The 20,224-nt window shown below is 40.3% G+C and overlaps 2 protein-coding genes across 2 annotated transcripts in view; one reads left to right on the forward strand and one right to left on the reverse strand.

The window, feature by feature from the left end:
• The window catches only part of Pate2 (prostate and testis expressed 2), a 61,090-nt gene that overhangs the window by 30,431 nt on the left and 10,435 nt on the right, over positions 1-20,224 (forward strand). The gene's annotated exons all lie outside the window — the stretch shown is intronic.
• Pate3 (prostate and testis expressed 3) lies at positions 2,883-5,973 on the reverse strand. Its single transcript, NM_001167592.3, has 3 exons — positions 5,841-5,973; positions 4,369-4,491; positions 2,883-3,956 (listed from the first exon to the last, which is right to left on the reverse strand). Exons 1-3 carry the CDS (start codon positions 5,887-5,889, stop codon positions 3,832-3,834), a joined length of 297 nt encoding a protein of 98 aa, NP_001161064.1. The 5' UTR covers positions 5,890-5,973; the 3' UTR covers positions 2,883-3,831.

Here is a 20,224-nt window from a genome sequence, read left to right on the forward strand (position 1 = left end):
GATAGCTATTTGCCTAGGGGAATTGTGATTGTTACCAGGGTGAAGTGGCTCCTGGGACAAGTTGTTTTTTTTTTTTTTCCTAGTAGCTGAGTTCATCCAGAGGGCAAGTTAATCATTCAATGGAGTTTGAAACAAGATGGGGTTTGTAATGTTAAGGTGGGCCCTTCAGTAGCTACTGGGAAGAGCTTAGTATTCCATGTTCATCATTGGGTGATGTTCCTGATACAGATCTACCGTCAGAATGTAATAATGCTGATACTGTGGTATTACCCCTTTTGAGGAACTATAGAAATGTTAAAATATCAAGACTATGAAAACGAAAAGATTGGGAAACTATTATGGCTTGGAGGTACTGGTTAGGTGTGGTGACTAAGCATGATACCGTGATGCTGGTTTCAATTGTTTTGTTGAAGAAATGTTACTGAAAACTTGTTGAAACTTAGCTAGGTAGGTGATATAATAATATTTCTGCCATAGTCTTGTGATTGTGACGAGTATATTGTGAGTAGGGAGGAAATGTTCTTGTTTTAAGAAACATGCTGAAGAAATCGGCTTGTAAAGCATTATGCCATTAATTATCATTAAAAAGTCAACAAAATCCTTTTTTGTAGTATTAAAATGACAAGGCTTCAATCAAATAGATCAAGTATTATGATTTAGTCCAGAGCTTGATTGCATGAAATACATTTATTTAAAAAAATACATTTATTTATTTTAAAAAAAGTGAAACAAGACAATGTAGAAATAGGTAGAATGGAAGTGGTTAAAAAAAATCCAGGAGGAATGTTCAAAAACACTTGTTGAAAACTTTCCCATAAAAGTGCACTTCTTGAGTTTGTTAGGACTTGGGACATTTAGGGAAAGATTGGTAGACAGTAGTAATTGGAAAATGAATAAACCAAGAAAAATAATATTTTCTAGTTTGTCTGGGTGGGAAAAGGTTCATTTCATCTTATACTTCTAGGTCACAATCTGTCACTGAGGGGAATCAGAGAAGGAACACAAGCAGGAATTAAAACAGAATCTATGGAGGAATATTACTTACTGGCTTGCTCTATTTGGCTCATGCTCAGTCAACTTTCTTATTCAATACTGCCCAGGGATGGCACCAACCACAGTGGGGTTGACTTTCCTTTATCAATTAGGAATCAAGAAAATGTCCCTACAGACATTCCCACAGGCCAATATGTTCAAATTGATCTCCCAATTGTTTGAGACTCTCTCACATAATTCTGGGCTATATCAAGTTGTCGGCTGAAGCTAATTAGGAGAAGCTACAAATAAAAATTTATTTAAATATTTTAAATGTATTTTAAAAAAATTATTGCATACAGGGTGGAGAGGCAGGATAAGCACAGTGCAAAAGAAGAAAAACATCTGAGACCTTCTATAATGAGGTTGGGAGGGGGAGTATCTTAGAGTTTGAAGTTACAAAAATCACAGTTGCAACGTTTATGCATATTAAGACTAAGTGAGAATTTCATCCATGCACAGATTTATTTATTTATTTATTTATTTATTTATTTATTTATTTATTTAATAGCACATGCACATGGGAGGGTGAGGCAGGAAGACAATGAGTTTGAGGCCAGCTTGAGCTACACAGTGAAACCCTGTCTCAAAGCAAAGTAAAACAAAAATACACTTTAAGTCAACTCATGAAATACAGAGTAGAGGGTTAAATGTTGGGGGGAGGGATTTTACTGCTTTAAGATTCTTTAAATAGCTTCATTAGTAGCTATTTTAATACCATCTCTGTTATAGTCATACCCCACTTCAGTGCTAGCTACAGCCAGGTCTCTGCTTTGTCCCTGTGTGAATGCATGCACAGCCTGTTCCTTAACTTGAGACCTTTTGTAGGTACAGTCGTGGCCCAGCATGTGTGTGCAGGAGTATACCCAGTATGCTGTGTTCTTCAGCAAGAGTTGTCAGCTTCCTTTCTCTCATTTGTTGTCTCCTAATGTGTCCTGGCAGCTTAAAGCTAGAAGTTGACATCCAATTTGCAGTTTCCAGGATAGCGCAACTACATAGGTAGTTTCATGTAGAAACTTTTTCATTATGAAGATTCGAGAAGTTTGTATTAAGATCTTCACAGCAGGACTCTTAATCCAAACTTAAAAATGAAATATTTTTAAGTGATATTGGACACTTGTAAATTCAAAGCATTCCGGCAAAGAATCCTTTCTTATGTGAACAGACTTGTGTGAACAGAGAACAAGAGCAAGCTTTCTACTCAAGAACAACTCCAAGACTTTCTCATTGGAGGAAAGAAAGGGCTTGTAATGCACAGCCAGACTCTGACTGAATAGAAGAAACTAATACAATTGTAGTGGTCTATTGGGGAGATATAATGGTTTTGAACCCACTGTTCTCAAAATTCAGATACAGTTCACAAACTCAAGTATTCCTGTAACTCCTGTGAGTCACTAAGTACATGACCATTGACATTTAGCCTGGATATTAGAGAAATACCCATAGTTGTAAGGTTCTTTGAGGTCATAGCCCTGCTGAATGGCAGAGGGAGCGGTTACAACATACAGAACATCCCCAACTAGGAGTTTCACTTGTGAAGAATAGCAAAGCTCATTACTATGCCAACTGTAGGAAACAGCAGTTGAGTACTTCTACCCACTGCATCCTGAGCTCCTGTTTAGAGCATGGGTTATCTATATGGGCCTAGTGAGAAAGAGACATTTGTACGCATTATGGGGTTTGGCCATGGAAGAAAGGGTAACAAAATAAAAGCCTGCATACTCAGAGGGATGTGGTGGAATGCCAGAAAAGACAAAGAAGATAAGACAGAAGGCAAAGCGAACATTTTGAAGATTATCTCCCTTCCTTCCCTCCTAAATGTGGTCAAAGCTCAGCTCACATGGACATGGTTCTGCATGGATTGAGTTTAATATTTATAGAAATACTAGGTACATTATGTACTCTACATGTTGACCTTAGGCTCATGGGGATACCCTGGGGAGGATAAAGCTGTCCATGAGTATAACTCATTTATACCACAAAAGAGGATCTCTTAAAAGCTGTTTGCTCTGGGATATACAGCTCAGGGGCCATGGGGCATATTGGATAAAGATTTGAAGGACAGCCTACTTTTATTGGGAGAGTGCATATAGCAATGCATGGTGAAGAGATGGCTGGAAAAGGATGAAAGGGATGGAGAAAGGTTAGGAAAATAAAGAGACTAAGTGTGATAAAATATGCTATTGACATACATCTGTAGAACACTCATGGCCTTATTTAATCTGGGACTGCCACAGAGACTAGGAGTCTTGTGTTTACTATGCCCTGTGAATATGTGTGAGCATGTACTTTAGTTACCAAGAAAATCAGAATGACTGAGTCTGAAAGGTGCACCAAAGGAAACAACTTTGCATTCACAGAGCAAAACCTTCAGTGTTTACCTCCATTTTGTCTTATTTCTGCTTAACCATGTTAATTAATGGTTAATTCATGCTTAATTCATGGTTCAGTTAAAAATATTTGTAAATTTTCTACTAAAGTGTTTCTGGTCCACCTCAACTATCTAAGCTAATGAAGTGTGCAAGGGTCATTCCATTTCACATCTTAATTACTGTTCAGAGTTTCTTGGGACAGGTCCTTTTGTGGATAAAGATGCCAATTCTAGTACTAGGAGAAATCTATTGTTTAAAACCATCATTGCCTGCTCAACTTGAGATCCAAGATAAAGGAACCAGGAAGATTGATGGGGATGGAACAGGAGTGTCCTTGATGCTTACAGGGTGGAGAGGCAGGATAAGCAGAGTGTAAAAGAAGAAAATCATCTGGGATCTTCTAGAATGAGGTTGGGGGTGGAGTATCTTAGAGTCTAAAGTTACAAAAATCAGAGTTGCAACACTTATGTGTATAAGTCCGATTGTTGAAAATGTATGTCAAATTCTTGCAGAATCTCTGACACACCATGTATGATAACTGGAGAGAGCCACCTACAACAAGAAAGAACCAGACATAAGGCAGTGATCTCAGTCTCCAAGGCAGACCACTCATTGCCTTAACCAGACAGATTTATGGATGCCTTCCCAGCTTCTCCTTCCCAAGAATATCCGTGCAGAAATTGCTGAAAAGCTGTAGGGTTGGCTTGTTAGCTGGTGGTCCCTAACAACTCAAATCTATATATCTGCTTCATTTCTTCTCCTGCTAGAAAATGAGAAAAACACTGGTTTGGTGTATTCAAAATAAAAACCTATTTGGCTGTTTTCATCCTGCCTCATATATTCTGCCTGTCTCATAGGACTGTACCCTCCATACTATGGCCTGGGTTAGAGAAGCAATTCTGCTGCAGCCTTTTCTAAGACGTTGCCCAAGATTCTCATGACTATACCCAACACTGGAACTTACTGAAGTAGATCCTCAAGCTCATGCATATTTCATGCTTCTGAGCAAGGCAAACACCAAAGCCTCTTCTGCAGTGGTCTGACTGTGTGCGAAGGTGGCATGTTACACACTTCAGTGATGTTGCTTCTGGAGAGAGCACAGAGCTTGGCATGAGGACATGGATTTGGAATTTGGAGAGAGAGAGCAGAACTGAGTGAAGGAACCTTCCAAGGGAGGGTAGGCAGATAAAGAGAGCTGATGGTTTAGGGTTTAGGAAGTGACAGTTGAGCCTTTGATCAACTCTATTACCTTTAGTGATGGAAAATGAAAGGCATTTCAGCAAGTCAAAGGATTCTGGGCTCAATTTTAGCCTTTACATTCTATCACTGGTTTGAGGCTCACCTATTTTGCTGAGTTGTCTGACCAGTGAACTCTAAGGATCTGCCTGTTTCTACTCCCTAGCACTGGAATTTATAAGTACACATTACAACATCTAGGTTTGTTTATATGAGTTCTGGGGAATCAAAATCAGGCCCCCATTCTTGGGCAGCTACCTCTCCAGCCCTTACTTTGTGTAAAGATTTGACCTCTACATAGTTTATCTAGCTTAAAGAATAGTCAATGGGTGATACCCTCAGAACGTTCTGGAAGAGTGAATAATTGAAATATAGGTTCAAAACAAAAGAAAACAAAACAAGTTCTTTCCAGAGACTGGTCACTTGGCTTAGCAATTAAATTTGCTTGCTCTCAAGACTGACTGACCTGAGTTCAAACTTAAGGATGGAAGGAGAGAAATTATTTCTTAAAGTTATTCTCTGGTTACATGTATAATATGACACGCACAATGTATATACATGCATATGTTAAAAATCTTTCTATGGTGATAAGATTACTATCTATCATTTATTGACCATCTTATTGGGGTTATGTTGTTTTGAATTGTATTTGCCTTAATACAGTGTAATCTGATCTTACAAATCTTGAAGAAGGTTTTATCTTCACGCATCAAATTAGAGTGTTTAGGAAAGTGACTGGACTAGTTTGGAAAAGTCTGATTCCAGGGAGTGTAGAATTTCTTCTCATAAATATCTTGTAACAAGGTCCTTGAAATGGGTATCAGAATCCAATGTCTAGGACTAAAACACATTTCAAAATTATAGAATGACCAGTTATCTCAGCAATACAGAATTGTGAACAGAATGGCTATCTTAAGAGAATTTTTCCTAGGCATTTAGATTATGGGGTTTGGCCATGGAAGAAAGGGTAACAAAATAAAGGCCTACATACTCAGAGGGATGTGGTGGAGTGCTAGAAAAGACAAAGAAGATAAGACAGAAGGCAGAGAGAACATTTTGAAGGTCATCTCCCTTCCTTCCCTCCTAAATGTGGCCAAAGCTCAGCTCACATGGACATGGTTCTGCACATAGAGAATCCCTTCAGTTCCCTTGATCCCACCACTGAAGCTCTCTCCTCAGGGAGGAGACTCTGGAACTCACCCACAATGAAGTAGAAGAGGGAGAAGAGCAGCAAGAAGTGTTTGTTCATTTGGACCCAGATGTCTTGTGTGGAGTAAAGCTAGGAAGGGGTACAAACACAGGTCTGACAGGAAAGCTAGCAAAGGCTAGGTCTACTAGGCTCCAGGGACAGGCTTTTTCCTCCAGCAAAAGTTTATAATTATTCATGCCTAAGGGGACTCAGTCCCACAAGGCTTAGCTCGAGAGCTTAGGTTCATTGATTGTGGTCTCCATAGTCTTGAGATCTGGAACCTGAAGTTGCCCAGACTGTTTTAGAGTAAAATGACCCCAAGATGCAGAGATTCTTTTGGCCCAAACTGGGCATGTCTTTGAGCTTGTAGGCAGCTTTGCACTTGCTGGAGTACAGGTGTATGTGGAAAGGTTTAAGCCAAAATGTCTCTGATTTTGTCAGAGACAGAAGCCAGAGGTGGCAAAAAGCAGAGAGTGCCTAGATCTTAGTTGTTACTTGCCCTGTAAAGGAGTACTCCTTCCTTGGAAACCATATTGAGTATATGACTGAAACTCAGAAGTACCTGGCAGCTGAATGGAAACTGGAATGGCCAGCTCACCTCACCCCATTCCTCCATCTAGGCAAACCTTGATAACCCCAAGACAGTGAGGCTCATGGTATCCCCCTCCATGGCACCCCTCTTGATGTTCAGAATCTCTGCCGTTTTCCTTTCTGTAATAAAATACCACTTTGTAAAATTCACTCTGTTTGGTCTGGGAATTTAATTCTTTAAATTTGTAAGCCAAGGACATGGACTTCGCAGACAAGTCAAGAGTCAAGAAAGGCTCCATTGATCTCAAAGGCACCCTAGTATTCCCATATTAACAGAAGCCAATAATGATAATAACTGTTAATGTTTCCACTCTGTTAACGTCTTTTTACAATATAGTCTTTATTATATTAATTATAACTGTCCACCAGTATCAAGAGGAGATTTGCGATCTTGGGCATGAACTCAGCGGGCCCTAGCACACCCAGGATCTTGTGATCACTGGTGAGTGGAATGAAACATCTGTCCCCAAAAATGTGAGAGGGTCTTGTGTCAGCAGGAACAGGGACAAAGGAAACCCACTGACCATTGGCTGGGGTTTGTTCCTGCCGGTGCCAGCCCTGTGCCATCTTGGGTACGAACTCAGCAGAGGGTCTCAAGGTCCCCAGAGGACTCTCCATGCTGCAGGCACCCTAGCTCACTCAGGAATTTGAGATCACTGGTGAGTGGAACACAACAGCTGTTCCAAAAAACCCAGAGGGTCTTGTGCTAGCAGGAACATGGACAAAGGACAAAGACAGGCTCTAGCACACCCAGAATCTTGGGATCACTGAGTCCAGTCTATGGAGGAGAGTATGTGGGTGGCAGAAGCAACAGGGCTTCTTGGACAGGGTCCCTTCAGGCCTTCATCCTCAGCCAGGAGGCAGAGCTGGGACCCAGACCCCTGGGCGCCTTCCTTGCCAGAGGAGAGTTGGCCTCCAAGGAGGGCTCTGAAACCAGGACTTAGAAGGTGGATGTGAGCTCCAGACTTCTGTGCACCTTCCCTGCAAGAGGAGAGCTTTCCTGCAGGAGTGCTCTGACCACTGGGACTGAGGAGAGAGTTAGACTCCCAGGAGTGCTGACAGAGGCTAGAGAATCACAGGAGGAACAAATTCCAGCCAGAGACAGCTAGAACATCTAACACCAGAGATTACCAGATGGTGAAAGACAAACATAAGAAACTTACTAACAGAAACCGAGACCACTTGGCATTATCAGAACCCAGTATGCCAACCACAGCGAGTCCTGGATACCCCAACACATCCGAAAAGCAAAATTCAGATGAAAAATCATATCTCATGATGCTGGTAGAGGATTTTAAGAAGGGCATTAATAACTCACTTAACGCTGTCTCAGAAAACCAACCAACCAACCAACCAACCAACTAACCAACCAACCAACCAACAAACAAAACAAAAAAACCAAAAAAAAAAAAACCCAAAACCAAATCAAAACAAAAAAACAAAATACATCACTGTATAAAAAAATACAAGAGAACACTGCTAAACAGGTAGAAGTCCTTAAAGAATTATAGGAAAACACTGCTAAACAGGTAGAAGTCCTTAAAGAGGAAACACAAAAATCCCTTAAAGAAATACAGGAAAACACAACCAAACAGGTGATGGAATTGAACAAAACCATCCAAGATCTAAAAATGGAAGTAGAAACAATGAAGAAAACCCAAAGGGACACAACTCTGGAGATAGAAATCCTAGGAAAGAAATCAGGAACCATAGATGCAAGCATCGCCAAGAGAATACAAGAGATGGAAGAGAGAATCTCAGGTGCAGAAGATTCCATAGAGAACATGGATAAAACAATCAAAGAAAATGCAAAATGCAAAAAGATCCTAACTCAAAACATCCAGGAAATCCAGGACACAATAAGAAGACCAAACCTAAGGATAATAGGTATAGAGAGGATGAAGATTTTCAACTTAAAGGACCAGTAAATATCTTCAACAAAATTATAGAAGAAAACTTCTCAGGCTGGAGAGATGGCTTAGTGGTTAAGAGCACTGGCTGCTCTTCCAGAGGTCCTGAGTTCGATTCCCAGCAACCACATGGTGGCTTACAACCATCTGTAATGAGATCTGATACCCTTTTCTGGTGTGTCCAAAGACAGCTACAGTGTACTTATATACAATAAATAAATCTTTAAAACAAAGAAACAAACAAACAAACAAACAAACAAACAATCAAAACAAAAAACTTCCCTAACCTAAAGAAAGAGATGCCCATGAACATACAAGAAGCCTACAGAACTCCAAATAGACTGGACCAGAAAAGAAATTCTTCCCAACACATAATAATCAGAACAACAAATGCACTAAATATAGAATATTAAAAGCAGTAAGGAAAAAAAGTCAAGTAACATATAAAGGCAGACCTATTAGAATTACTCCAGACTTCTCATCAGAGACTATGAAAGCCAGAAGATCCTGGACAGATATTATGCAGAACCTAAGAGAACACAAATGCCAGACCAGGCTACTATATCCAGTAAAACTTTCAATTCCCAGAGATGGAGAAACCAAAGTATTCCATGATAAAACCAAATTCACACAATATCTTTCCATGAATCCAGCCCATTAATGGATAATAAAGGGAAAATACCAACACTAGGATGGAAATTACGCCCTAGAAAAAGCAAAAAATTAATCCTTCAAAAACCTAAAAGAAGACAGCCGCAAGAACAGAATGCCAAATCTAACAACAAAAATAATAGCAAGCAACATTACTTTTCCTTAACATCTCTTAATATCAATGGACTCAATTCCCCAATAAAAAGACAGACTAACAGACTGGTTACATAAGTAGTACCCAACTTTTTGCTTCTTACAGGAAACCCACCTCAGGGAAAAAGACAAACAATACCTCAGAATGAAAGGCTGGAAAATTTTTTTTCCAAGCAAATGGTCCGAAGAAACAAGCTGGATTAGCAAAGCTAATATTGAATAAAATCGACTTCCAAACCAAAGTCATCAAAAAAGACAAGGAGAGGCACTTCATGCTCATCAGAGGTAAAAATTTTCCAAGATGAATTCTCAATTCTGAATATCTATGCTCCAAATGCAAGGGCAGACACATTTATTAAAGAAACTATAGTAAAGCTCAAAGCACACATTGCACCTCACATAATATTAGTGGGAGACTTCTTTTTTTTATTTTTTTCCATTTTTATTAGGTATTTAGCTCATTTACATTTCCAATGCTATACCAAAAGTCCCCCATACCCACCCACCCCCACTCCCCTACCCACCCACTCCCCCTTTTTGGCCCTGGCGTTCCCCTGTACTGGGGCATATAAAGTTTGCGTGTCCAATGGGCCTCTCTTTCCAGTGATGGTCGACTAGGCCATCTTTTGATACATATGCAGCTAGAGTCAAGAGCTCCGGGGTACTGGTTAGTTCATAATGTTGTTCCACCTATAGGGTTGCAGATCCCTTTAGCTCCTTGGGTACTTTCTCTAGCTCCTCCATTGGGAGCCCTGTGATCCATCCATTAGCTGACTGTGAGCATCCACTTCTGTGTTTGCTAGGCCCCGGCATAGTCTCACAAGAGACAGCTACATCTGGGTCCTTTCGATAAAATCTTGCTAGTATATGCAATGGTGTCAGCGTTTGGATGCTGATTATGGGGTGGATCCCTGGATATGGCAGTCTCTACATGGTCCATCCTTTCATCTCAGTAGTGGGAGACTTCTTTACCCCACTTTCATCAATGGATAAATCATGGAAACAGAAACTAAACAGAGACACAGTGAAACTAACAGAAGTTATGAAACAAATGGATTTAACAGATATCTACAGAATATTTTATCCTAAAACAAAAGGATACACCTTCTTCTCAGCACCTAATGGTACCTTCTCCAAAATTGACCATTTAATTGGTCACAAAACAGGCCTCAACAGATATAAAATTTTTGAAAATATCCCATGTATCTTATCAGATCACCATGGACTAAGGCTGATCTTCAATAACAACATAAATAATAGCCAACATTCATGTGGAAGCTGAAGAACACTCTACTCAGTGATAACTGAGTCAAGGAAGAAATAAAGAAATAAATTAAAGACTTTTTAGAGTTTAGTGAAAATAAAGCCACAATATCCTCAAACTTATGGGACATAATGCAAGCATTCCTAAGAGGAAAACTCATAGCTCTGAGTGCCTCTGTAAAGAATCTAGAGAGAGCATACACTAGCAGCTTGACAGCACACATAAAAGCTCTAGAACAAAAGGAAGCAAATTCACCTAAGAGGTGTAGAGAGCAGGAAATAATCAAACTTAGGGCTGAAATCAACCAACTGGAAAAAAAAAGAACTATACAAAGAATCAACCAAATGAGGAGCTGGTTCTTTGAGAAAGTCAACAAGATAGATAAACCCTTAGCCAGACTAACTAGAGGGCACAGGGACAGTATCCTAATTAACAAAATCAGAAATAAATGGGAGACATAATAACAGAACCTGAGGAAATCTAAAACATCATCAGATCCTACTACAAAAGGATATACTCAACAAAACTGGGAAACCTGGATGAAATGGACAAATTTCTAGACAGATACCAGGGATTAAAGTTAAATCAGGATCAGATTAATGACCTAAATAGTCCTATATCCCCTAAAGAAATAGAAGCAGTCATTAATAGTCTCCCAACAACAACAACAACAACAACAACAACAACAACAAACCCACCCAGGACCAGATGGGTTTAGTGCAGAGTTCTATCAGACCTTCAAAGAAGATCTAATTGCAACTCTTCTCAAACTATTCCACAAAATAGAAACAGAAGGTACTCTACCCAATTCATTCTATAAAGCCACAATTACTCTGATACCTAAACCACACAAAGATACAACAAAGAAAGAGAACTTCAGACCAATTTCCCTTATGAATATCAATGCAAAAATACTCAATAAAATCTTCACAAACCGAATCCAAGAACCCATGAAAACGATCATCCATCATGATCAAGTAGGCTTCATCCTAGGGATGCAGGGATGGTTTAATATACGGAAATCCATCAACAGAATCCACTATATAAAAAAACTCAAACACAAAAATCACATCATCTTCTTGTTAGATGCTGAGAAAGCATTTGACAAAATCCAACATCCCTTCATGATAAAAGTCTTAGAAAGATCAGGAATTCAAGGCCCATACCTAACCATAATAAAAGCAATGTACAGCAAACCAGTAGCCAACATCAAACTAAATGGAGAGAAACTCAAAGCAATGACACTAAAATCAGGGACTAGACAAGGCTGCCCACTTTCTCCCTACCTATTCAATATAGTACTTGAAGTTCTAGCCAGAGCAATTCGACAACAAAAGGAGATCAAGGGGATACAAATTGGAATGGAAGAAGTCAAAATATCACTATTTGCAGATGATATGGTAGTATATATAACTGATCTCAATAATTTCACCAGAGAACTCCTAAACCTGATAAACAGCTTCAGTGCAGAGGCTGGATATAAAATTAAGTAAAAAATCCGTGGCCTTTGTCTACACAAAGGATAAATAGGCTTAGAAAGAAATTATGGAAACAACAACCTTCACAACAGTCACAAATAATATAAAATACCTAAGTGTGACTCAAACTAAGGATTGAAAAATATGTATGATAAGATCTTCAAGTCTGCGAAGAAAGAAATTGAAGAAAATCTCAGAAGATGGAAAGATCTCCCATGCTCATGGATTGGCAGGATTAATATAGTAAAAATGGCTATCCTGTCGAAAGCAATCTACAGATTCAATGCAATTCTCATCAAAATTCCAACTCAATTCTTCACTGAGAGAGAAAGGGCAATTTGCAAATTCATCTGGAAAAATAGAAACCTAGGATAGCAAAAACTATTCTCAACAATAAAAGAAAGTAATCTTGCCGAAAGCAATCTACAGATTCAATGCAATCCCCATCAAAATTCCAACTCAAATTTTCATGGAGTTAGAAAGGGTAATTTGCAAATTCATCTGGAATAATAAAAAACTTAGGATAGGAAAAAGTATTCTCAATGATAATAGAACCTCTGGTGGAATCACCATGCCTGACCTCAAGCTTTACTACAGAGCAATTGTGATAAAAACTGCATAGTACTGGTACAGCTACAGACAAGTAGACCAATGGAATAGAATTGAAGACTCAGAAATGAACCCACATACCTATGGTCACTTGATCTTTGATAAGGGAGCTAAAACTATCCAGTGGAAAAAAGACAGCATTTTCAACAAATGGTGCTGGCACCACTGGCGGTTTTCCTGTAGAAGAATGCAAATTGATCCATTGTTATCTCCTTGTATTAACCTCAGTTCTAAGTGGATCAAGGAACTCCACATAAAACCAGAGACAATGAAACTTATAGAGGAGAAAGTGGGGAAAAGCCTCAAAGATATGGGCACAGGGGAAAAATTTCCTGAAAAGAACAGCAATGGCTTGTGCTGCAAGACTGAGAATCGACAAATGGGATCTCATAAAATTGCAAAGCTTCTGTAAGGCAAAAGACACTGTCAATAAGACAAAATGGCCACCAACAGATTGGGAAAGAATCTTTACCAATCCTAAATCAGATAGGGGACTAATATCCAATATATACTAAGAACTCAAGAAGATAGACTTGAGAATATAACCCTATTAAAAATGGGGTACAGAGCTAAACAAAGAATTCTCAACTGAGGATACTGAATGGCTGAGAAGCACCTGAAAAAAATGTTCAATATCCTTAATCATCAGGGAAATGCAAATCAAAACAATCTTGAGATTCCACCTCACACCAGTCAGGATGGCAAAGATCAAAAATTCATGTGTCAGCAGATTCTGGTGAGGATGCGGAGAAAAAGGAACACTCCTCCATTGTTGGTGGGATTTCAAGTTGGTACAACCACTCTGGAAATCAGTCTGACAGTTCCTCAGAAAATTGGACATAGTACTACCAGAAGATCCAGCAATTCCTCCTCTGGGCATATACCCAGAAGATGTTCCAACTTTTAATAAGGGCACATGTTCCACTATGTTCATAGCGACCTTATTTATAATAGCCAGAAGCTGGAAAGAACCCAGATGTCCCTCAACAGAGGAATAGATACAGAAAATGTGGTACATTTACACAATGGAGTACTAATCAGGAATTTAAAATAATGAATTTATGAAATTCTTAGGCAAATGTATTCATCTGGAGGATATCATCCTGAGTGAGGTAACCCAATCACAAAAGAACACACATGATATTCACTCACAGATAAGCAGATATTAGCCCAGAAACTTAGAATATCTGAGATCTAATTTGCAAAACACATGAAAGTCAAGAATAAGGAAGACCCAAGTGTGGATTCTTTGCTCCTTCTTAGAATGGGGAACAAAATACCCGTGGAAGGAGTTACAGAGACAAATTCAGAGCTGAGATGGAAGGAAGGACCATCCAGAGACTACCTCACTTGGGGATCCATCCCATATACAACCACCAAACCCAGACACTATTGCATATGCCAGAAAGATTTTGCTTACAGAACCCTGATATAGCTATCTCTTGAGAGGCTATGCCAGTGCCTGGCAAATACAGAAGTGGACACTAACAGTCATCTATTGGATATAACACAGGGCTCCTAATGAGGGAGCTCGAGAAAGTACCCAAGGAGCTAAAGTGGTCTGCATCTCTATTGGAGAACCAACAATATGAACTAATAAGTACCCCCCCCCCCCGAGTTGTGTCTCTAGTTGTATATGTAGCAGCGGATGGTCTAGTCAGCCATCAATGGAAGTAGAGGCTCTTGGTCTTGTGAAAATCATATGCCCCAGTACAGGGGAATGCTAGGGCCAGGAAGCAGGAGTGGGTGGGTTGGGAAGCAGGGTAGGGGGAGAGTATAGGGGGCTTTGGGGATAGCATTTGAAATATAAATGAAGAAAATATCTAAAAAAAAAAAAAAAAAGATTTGCTCCAGGAACCTCCACGGATATCCAAGGCCATGTTGTTCAATGTGTAAAATTATGCTGTATTTGCATATAACTTATGCATACCCTCCAGTATAGTTTAAATCATATTTTGGTTAGTTATAATACCTCATATATATCACTTGTATTATATTATAATATAAGATAAATTCTGTGGGAAGCCACATGTGCCATTGTAGGGTGGCGCTGGCTACCGCTGGCCACCATGCATAAGTTTGGGTAGACACCCAATGTGTACATATGCAGTAAAGTTTTTTGCCAAGATGAGGTTTTGAGAATATAACCAATCAGATGTGAGACATGCAAATGAGGTAGTAAGCATAACCAACTCTCCTAGACCTATATAAACAGCACCAGTTCTGGGCTTGGGGTCTTTTCGCCTCTGCAATCAAGCTCTCCCAATAAACGTGTGCAGAAGGATCCTGTTGTGGCGTCTGCTTTGCTGGCAAGTTGGGCACGCATAAGAAGTGGTGCCGAAACCCGGGACGAGACATCTTCAGGCACGAGCGAAGACCCCCTGTTAAAGGGAGGATTTAGAACTGCATCATGGGGATTGAGCGGTCAATGAAGTGTTCCTGCAACACAGACTACTGAGAAGGATTTGACTGCGTGGATTCAGAACTCTTCAGCTGGGGAACGGTGGTACCGGTAAGTATAAAGAAATTAATGTGAGTCTCTGAGAGGCATGCTTTCCTACGAAATAGATCCAATAATTGTGGCTGGGGTTGTGCTGCTTGCTTTCTTTCTTGCCTTGATATTATGCCATTGCCTTAATTGTCATGGCCCTGGGCACGAGTGTATCTGCTGGGAATAATTTCACGTAGATAATGCTTTAGTCCAGGACGATCATGGGTACTGGCCCATCTATGCCCTTAGTAGGGCCGGTGCAAGCCTTGCTTAAAGAAAGAGGTTTAAATATTTCAGAAAGCACAGTGAACAGGTTTTTAAAAGAGATAGACAGACTCGCTCCTTGGTTTGCCCCCACTGGGTCGCTGAAGCTACCTAGTTGGGAAAAGTTGGGAAAAGATATAGCGAGAGAGGAAACAGATGGGAAAGTGAAAGCAGGAACAAGGCCATTATGGAAATTAATTAAGGCTTGTATCCAGGACAAGAAATGTGAGCTAGCTGTTAAGGAAGCGCAGCGACTTTTACAGGAGCAACAGGAAAGCATGTCAGAAACAGAGAGATATGAAAAAGAAGGTGTGCGCAGAAAGATAAGTAAAGGAAGAGAAATAAAAGGAGAAAAGGAAAAGAAACCAAAATGTAAAGATATAAAAAATAGTATAAAAAAATAAAGAACAGAAAATTAAGTCAATTTACCCTCCTCTTGAGGACTTTGAGTTGTTAGAATTGTCTATCTCAGAGGATTCAGAATTATCAGCAGGAGAGGAGGAAGATTTGGAGGAGACTGCTGCGGAGTATGAGGAAGAAAGATCTGGTCCAATAGGGAGGAGTTTCGGTGCTCCCCCACCTCCTCTGCCTTATGCAGATAAGAAAGCAATTGGCAATGGCCACTCTTTTTGCACTCCTAGAGGGTTGCGAAAAATATGTCAGGCTTTTCCTGTTTTTCAGGATCATGCTCAACAGCGATATTATGAGCCAATATCGCATAAACAAGTGAAAGAGTTAGCAGAGTCAGTAAGGACCTATGGAGTCAATGCCTCATTTACTCAGTCCCAAATTGATAGACTGGCTCACAATGCCAGTCTTTTGATTGGATGAGTGTGGTAAAGGCATGTCTTACGATGGGACAGTATCTAGATTGGAAGTATATATGGCATGATCTGTGTTTGAGTCAGGCCCGTGCTAATGCTACTGCAGGGCAACCAGCATGGATCTTTGAAATGTTTACAGGTCAGGGTATATGGACAAACAATCAATTAGCATACCCAGTGCAGGTCTATGATCAAATCAATCAGGCAGTGGTGAAAGCTTGGAAAGCATTGCCTAATCGAGGAGAGGTATCTGGTAATTTGACAAAAATTATTCAGGGAATTAATGAGCCATTCTCTGAATTTGTGGCTTGCATGATGGAAGCGGCAGGACACATATTTGGTGATTCTGAGGCCGCAATGCCATTAATTGAACAATTAGTTTATGAGCAATGTACCAAAGAATGCAGAAATGCTATCATGCCATGGAAAGGGAAAGGACTACAAGCATGGATGAAAGCCTGTAGAGAAATCGGAGGACCCCTTTCAAATGCAGGGCTGGCTGCGGCAGTTTTGATGGCACAAATAAAAGAAATAACCTGCTATAATTGTGGACAAACAGGTCATATGCAAAAGCAGTGTACAAAGAGTAGAAAGAGTAGGTTTGAAAAGAAAGTACCAGGTATTTGCCCAAAATGTGGGAAAGGAAGACATTGGGCAAATGAATGTAGATCAGTCAGAGATATAAAAGGAAGGCCAATACCTCAGTTTAAAGTGCAACAGCCAAGAATCAGAGTGAGAGGCCCCTGTCCCCAGGGCCCCCAAATGTATGGGGCACTCCAGACCACAGTGTCTATGAGACCACCCAGAGACCGAGGAGAGCCACTCCGGGTTCAGCAGGATTGGACATCTGTGCCACCTCCAGAGTAATTCTTACACCTCAAATGGGGTGCCAACCTATTTCATCAGATTTTAGAGGTCCCTTACTGAAGGATACAGTGGGCCTACTGTTGGGTAGGTCCTCTTCTGCTTTGAAAGGATTGATGATACATCCTGGAGTTATAGACTCAGACTATGAGGGACAAGTTAAGATTATGTGTTCTGCACCCCGAGGAATCGTAGCCATTTCTCCTGGAGATCACATTGCTCAATTACTGATTCTTCCTAGTTTGTATAACATGTTCCCTAGTAGCCAGGATTCCCGAGGAGATAAGGGATTTGGTTCTACAGGAACTAATGTGGCCTACATATCTTTAGATTTGGATAATCGTCCCACTTTACAATTACAAATAGAAGGAAAAACCTTTCAAGGTATAATGGATACAGGAGCAGATAAAAGCATTATATCCAGTAATTGGTGGCCTGCTTCTTGGCCTGTTAATCAATCGTCACATAGCTTACAAGGATTAGGATATGAGGCTACCCCAACTATAAGTGCAAAATCCTTTATCTTTATGGAAAGATAAAGAAGGAAGGACAGGGCTTTTTCAACCTTATGTACTCCCTTTACCTGTAAACTTATGGGGAAGAGATGTGTTGTCAGCCATGAACTTTATACTGACTAATGACTATTCTCAGAAAAGCAAGGAAATGACAAAAAGACCACCAACAGATTGGAAAAGGATCTTTACCTATCCTAAACCAGATAGGGCACTAATATCCAATATATATAAAGAACTCAAGAAGGTGGACTCCAGAAAATCAAATAACCCCATTAAAAATGGGGCTCAGAACTGAACAAAGAATTCTCACCTGAGGAATACAGAATGGCAGAGAAGCACCTGAAAAAATGTTCAACATCCTTAATCATCAGGGAAATGCAAATCAAAACAACCCTGAGATTCCACCTCACACTAGTCAGAATGGCTAAGATAAAAAATTCAGGTGACAGAAGCTGGCAAGGATGTGGAGAAAGAGAAACACTCCTCCATTGTTGGTGGGATTGCAAGCTTGTACAACCACTCTGGAAATCAGTCTGGCGCTTCCTCAGAAAATTGGACATAGTACTACTGGAGGATCCTGCAATACCTCTCCTGAAGATGTCCCAACCGGTAAGAAGGACACATGTTCCACTATGTTCATAGCAGCCTTATTTATAATAGCCAGAAGCTGGAAAGAACCCAGATGCCCCTCAATAGAGGAATGGATACAGAAATTGTGGTACACCTACACAATGGAGTACTACTCAGCTATTAAAAAGAATGAATTTATGAAATTCCTAGGCAAATGGTTGGACCTAGAGGGCATCATCCTGAGTGAGGTAACCCAATCAAAAAGGAACTCACACACTATGTACTCACTGATAAGTGGATATTAGGCCAGAAACTTAGGATACCCAAGATATAAGATACAATTTGCTAAACGCATGTAACTGAAGAAGAAGGAAGACCAAAGTGTGGACACTTTGCCCTTTCTTAGAATTGGGAACAAAACACCCATGGAAGGAGTTACAGAGACAAAGTTTGGAGCTGTGATAAAAGGATGGACTATCTAGAGACTGCCATATCTGGGGATCCATCCCATAATCAGCTTCCAAACGCTGACACCATTGCACACACTAGCAAGATTTTGCTGAAAGGACCCAGATATAGCTCTCTCTTGTGAGACTAAGCCGGGGCCTAGCAAACACAGAAGTGGATGCTCACAGTCAGCTATTGGATGGATCACAGGGCCCCCAATGGAGGAGCTAGAGAAAGTACCCAAGGAGCTAAAGGGATCTGCAATCCTATAGGTGGAACAACATTATGAACTAACCAGTACCCCAGAGCTCTTGACTCTAGCTGCATATGTATCAAAAGATGGCCTAGTCGGCCATCACTGGAAAGAGAAGTTCATTGGACTTGCAAACTTTATATGCCTCAGTACAGGGGAATGCCAGGGCCAAAAATTGGGAGTGGTGGGTAGGGGAGTGGGGGGGGAGGGTATGGGGGACTTTTGGGATAGCATTGGAAATGTAAATGAGGAAAATACCTAATAAATATATTAAAAAAAGAAGGTAAAACTGGGAAATAGTTCAGAGGATAAAAGCATTAGATGCTGTTGTGGGGGACCCAGGTCCAGTTTTCAGCATTTGCATGGTGGTTCACAACTATCCTTAACTCCATTTCCACGGGATTTGAAGCTCTCTTATGACATTCTCAGGCTTCAGGAACCCACATGATGTATATTTTCATACATGCAGACAAAACACTCCAACTCAGAAATAAAACAAATAAATCTTGAAGAAAAAAGAAAGCAAATCCCTGAGCTTCTGCAACAGTAGAATCTGGACCAGGCTGTTACTCAGTCTTCAGAACTTGCAGCTCCCCCTCCTACAGATGCTGCCAGATGATCTATGGAGTGCACAGTGTGGCTCTCTAGTTAGTAGGCTGCTGGGTACCTGGATTTCTCACTTGGGGAGATGAATTTATAATAAAGGGAGCTAATGTTGGCCACATCCTGACCCTGCTTGCGAATCAGAGATGCAGACTGCAGGTTCATGCTGTGAAAATCCCTGTCTTCAATTTTTGTTTTTGTTTTTGTTTTTGTTTTTTTTTTAAAGAAGGGACCCCTTCTGCTTTCAGGGCCTGATCAACTTTAGAGCCCCTATCATGTTGTCTATCTCTGGAACCATGACCCAAACTTTCCTCAGGGACCCATGCTGTTTTCTGTCTGTGCATGTCATGAATAACCGTTCTAATAAACTTACTTGTAGTAATCCACCTGGGTGTCACACTTGAGTTCACATCTAATATTTTTCAAGACTTACCAGGCATTTAATTTGTCCCTTGTTTTCTCTGCTTCATTCTCTATTGAAAGACAGAATGAAAGGAAACTTAATGCCAATGGAAGCACACAGTCAGGATTACTGGGAATGGGTTGGTACAGGGTCTGTTCATCCTGTAACGGCCTCCTTGGCAGGCAATTTTCTGAATTGACCACTGGGGTTTAAACCTCTAGTCTACCAGCTCATTTCAAGATTGGTAGTGAGTTTGTGATTCCTCCCAAATATGGGGAAACCCTAACATGGTCTTTATTTCCTCCTGAAGAAACAATCTGTTTTGTAACTCACTACAAAGTGGCAGAGAACAGACATTAAAACTATGAATGGAGGATAAGTGGTATAATGGAAAGAAGCATTTTCCTGAGGGTCTTGAGAAGCAGGAGAATAGGGTGAGGGGTGAGGTTCAAACAGTTTTACATAAAGGTTACAAATTAACACAGGGAATAAAACAGTTGGCAGA

This window comes from Mus musculus, chromosome 9, assembly GCF_000001635.26.
Source record: "Mus musculus strain C57BL/6J chromosome 9, GRCm38.p6 C57BL/6J".
In the NCBI taxonomy this organism is placed as follows: Eukaryota; Metazoa; Chordata; class Mammalia; order Rodentia; family Muridae; genus Mus; species Mus musculus.